The sequence below is a fragment of the Rhagoletis pomonella genome, unplaced genomic scaffold, assembly GCF_013731165.1.
Source record: "Rhagoletis pomonella isolate Grant_MI unplaced genomic scaffold, Rhpom_1.0 Rhpom_scaffold_22257, whole genome shotgun sequence".
NCBI classification, from domain to species: Eukaryota; Metazoa; Arthropoda; class Insecta; order Diptera; family Tephritidae; genus Rhagoletis; species Rhagoletis pomonella.
In genome coordinates, this window is record NW_023480765.1 from 1 (window position 1) to 2,109 (window position 2,109).

The following is a 2,109-nucleotide window of genomic DNA, read 5'->3' on the forward strand; positions in this document are numbered from 1 at the left end:
CACTAGCACTTGCCTGTACATTTTTACTACATCAGCAGTCAGTGCATAGCGATGTAGACGAAAGCGAAGTAGCAAAATGAAAAGATCATTTTGGATGGTAGCTCCCACTTGAAGTATGTCGTTTAGCGATTTTTGGGTAGATGTGCGACACGACGCGTCGAAGACAACACGTAGCTTTGTTGTGGTAGTGGTGGGCCGAAGTACGCAGTGGTGAGGGATGTAGAAATGTGGGCTTGACAAGTCAACGTTTTCAAGTTTCGTCATGTGGCCCAATGCCTCATATTCTTGCATAAAATCTACATATTGTGACTTAACTTCCGGTTGCGATTGAAGGCGACGTTCGAGCGAAATGAATCGTCTAAGCGCAGTACCATACGATGTACCCAGAACAGCGACATCGTTCTTAAAGGGCAATTGCACTATGACTCGACCCGTAGCATCACGATCCACGGTCTTCACAAAAAATGCTTCACAAGCAGCCTGTTCATCGGTGAGTGTCGATGCATTGATAGTCGTATTGTCGATTTGCCACAATCGCTCCAATTGCTGCTGTATTATTTCCTCACAAGATAACAAACACGATGCTACGTTGATAGATGCTGGACCATTGGTAAGCGAAGTATCCGATACGCTGCATGAAGTAGCTAGCGACGACGTGAGTGAGGGTGAAATGGATGCCGTGATAACTGTTGGTGAATTGTATTTGCCAGCAACGATCCACCCCAGCAAAGTCTTCTGCAAGATTGGCAGTGATTCCTTTAACTTAATTTACACGATGGATAGGACGTTGAAGAAGCAATCAGTTCCTAATAGCAAATCAACTCCCTGCGATTTGTGAAAATGTTCGTCGGCCAGATTTATATTCGCTGGCAAGTTCCAGGATGAAACGTCTATGTCAGGCACTGGTTGATGTGAAATGTGTGGCGTTACGCAAAACTCAAGTGGCAACTCAAAATCTGAATGACGTGATTTGATGGTAGCTATAGCCTTATGCCTTATGGTTGTTGGTGAATTGCCGATGCTTAAAATTTCCACGCGTTGCTTCTTCCAGGCGTAGACGTTGCGAAAAACTGTCAGTTATAAAATTTACTTGTGAGCACGAATCAAGTAATGCTCTACCAAGTTGGTAATTGCCTGCAGCATCTCGCACTAATACGATTGCGGTTGCAAGAATTACTTGCTCGAAGGACGAATTACCCAAATGAGTGTGTACAATCGCACTAGCGTCGCGCGATGTCGTTGAACTCACTTCAGATTTTCTACATAGCGACGAATGATGGCGAGCTGAACATGATTTGCATTTGAAAGTCGACGGGCATTTTGAAACGAAATGCCCTGGAGCAAGGCAGTTGTTGCACAATCCAAGTTTCTTTACATTTTCGAAGCGAGAGCCATCATCTAGCGATTTATAATGAGGGCAATCTTTGATGACGTGTTCGTTGCTGGAACATAGAACACAATTACGCTGGGAACTTGTGATAGAAAAGGCGTGGCGACGCTGTTGATTTGCCTTTCGCAATGATTTGGATTGCTCAAACTTCTGTGACGACGAGTGGGCTGTATCTTGTTTGCCGCTGGAATCTATGGACTCAAAATATTGGCAGCGTCTTTCGAGTAGTTTGGCACAATCTTTCCATGTCGGCAAGCTCGTAAAATCGAGCGACTCCTTCCATTTTCGTTGAGTGTCTTCATCTGCCTTTCCAATCACAAGATGTATCAGCATTGCGTTGGCTATGTCGCGGTCTGAACCCAATGAAGAAAGTGCGCTGTACAGCGCCGATGCTGTGTCTACAAGATGTCTTAACTGGCTACTTTTTTTAGCTGCTGCCGGAAGCTCAAAGAGTGACGTGATGTTTTCCATGAATATCAAAGTGGGGTTGTCATAGCGCGACTTCAGTCGTTCGAGCGCCTTAGGATAATTCTCGTTGCTAACTTGAAACGCCTTGACGGTGTCGAGTGCTGGACCCTGCAAACAGTTCAACAAATGATTAAATTTTTCTACGTTAGATAAAACCATTTCCCGATCTATTATTTACTTGAAGGATGTAATGAAGTTGTTGTATTCTGAATATTTGCCACTGAATGAGGGCAGTTTAAGAGCTGGCAATT

The 2,109-nt window shown here is 44.3% G+C and overlaps 1 protein-coding gene across 1 annotated transcript; it reads right to left on the reverse strand.

Moving 5' to 3' along the window:
- Positions 1–108: 108 nt before the first annotated feature.
- On the reverse strand, positions 109–2,017 carry LOC118732558 (the record flags this gene model as incomplete). Its single annotated transcript, XM_036461688.1, has 3 exons — positions 1,120–2,017; positions 787–1,070; positions 109–735 (listed from the first exon to the last, which is right to left on the reverse strand). Coding segments are annotated over exons 1-3 (1,809 nt in total), but the record flags the coding sequence as incomplete, so codon positions are not given.
- Positions 2,018–2,109: the final 92 nt, after the last annotated feature.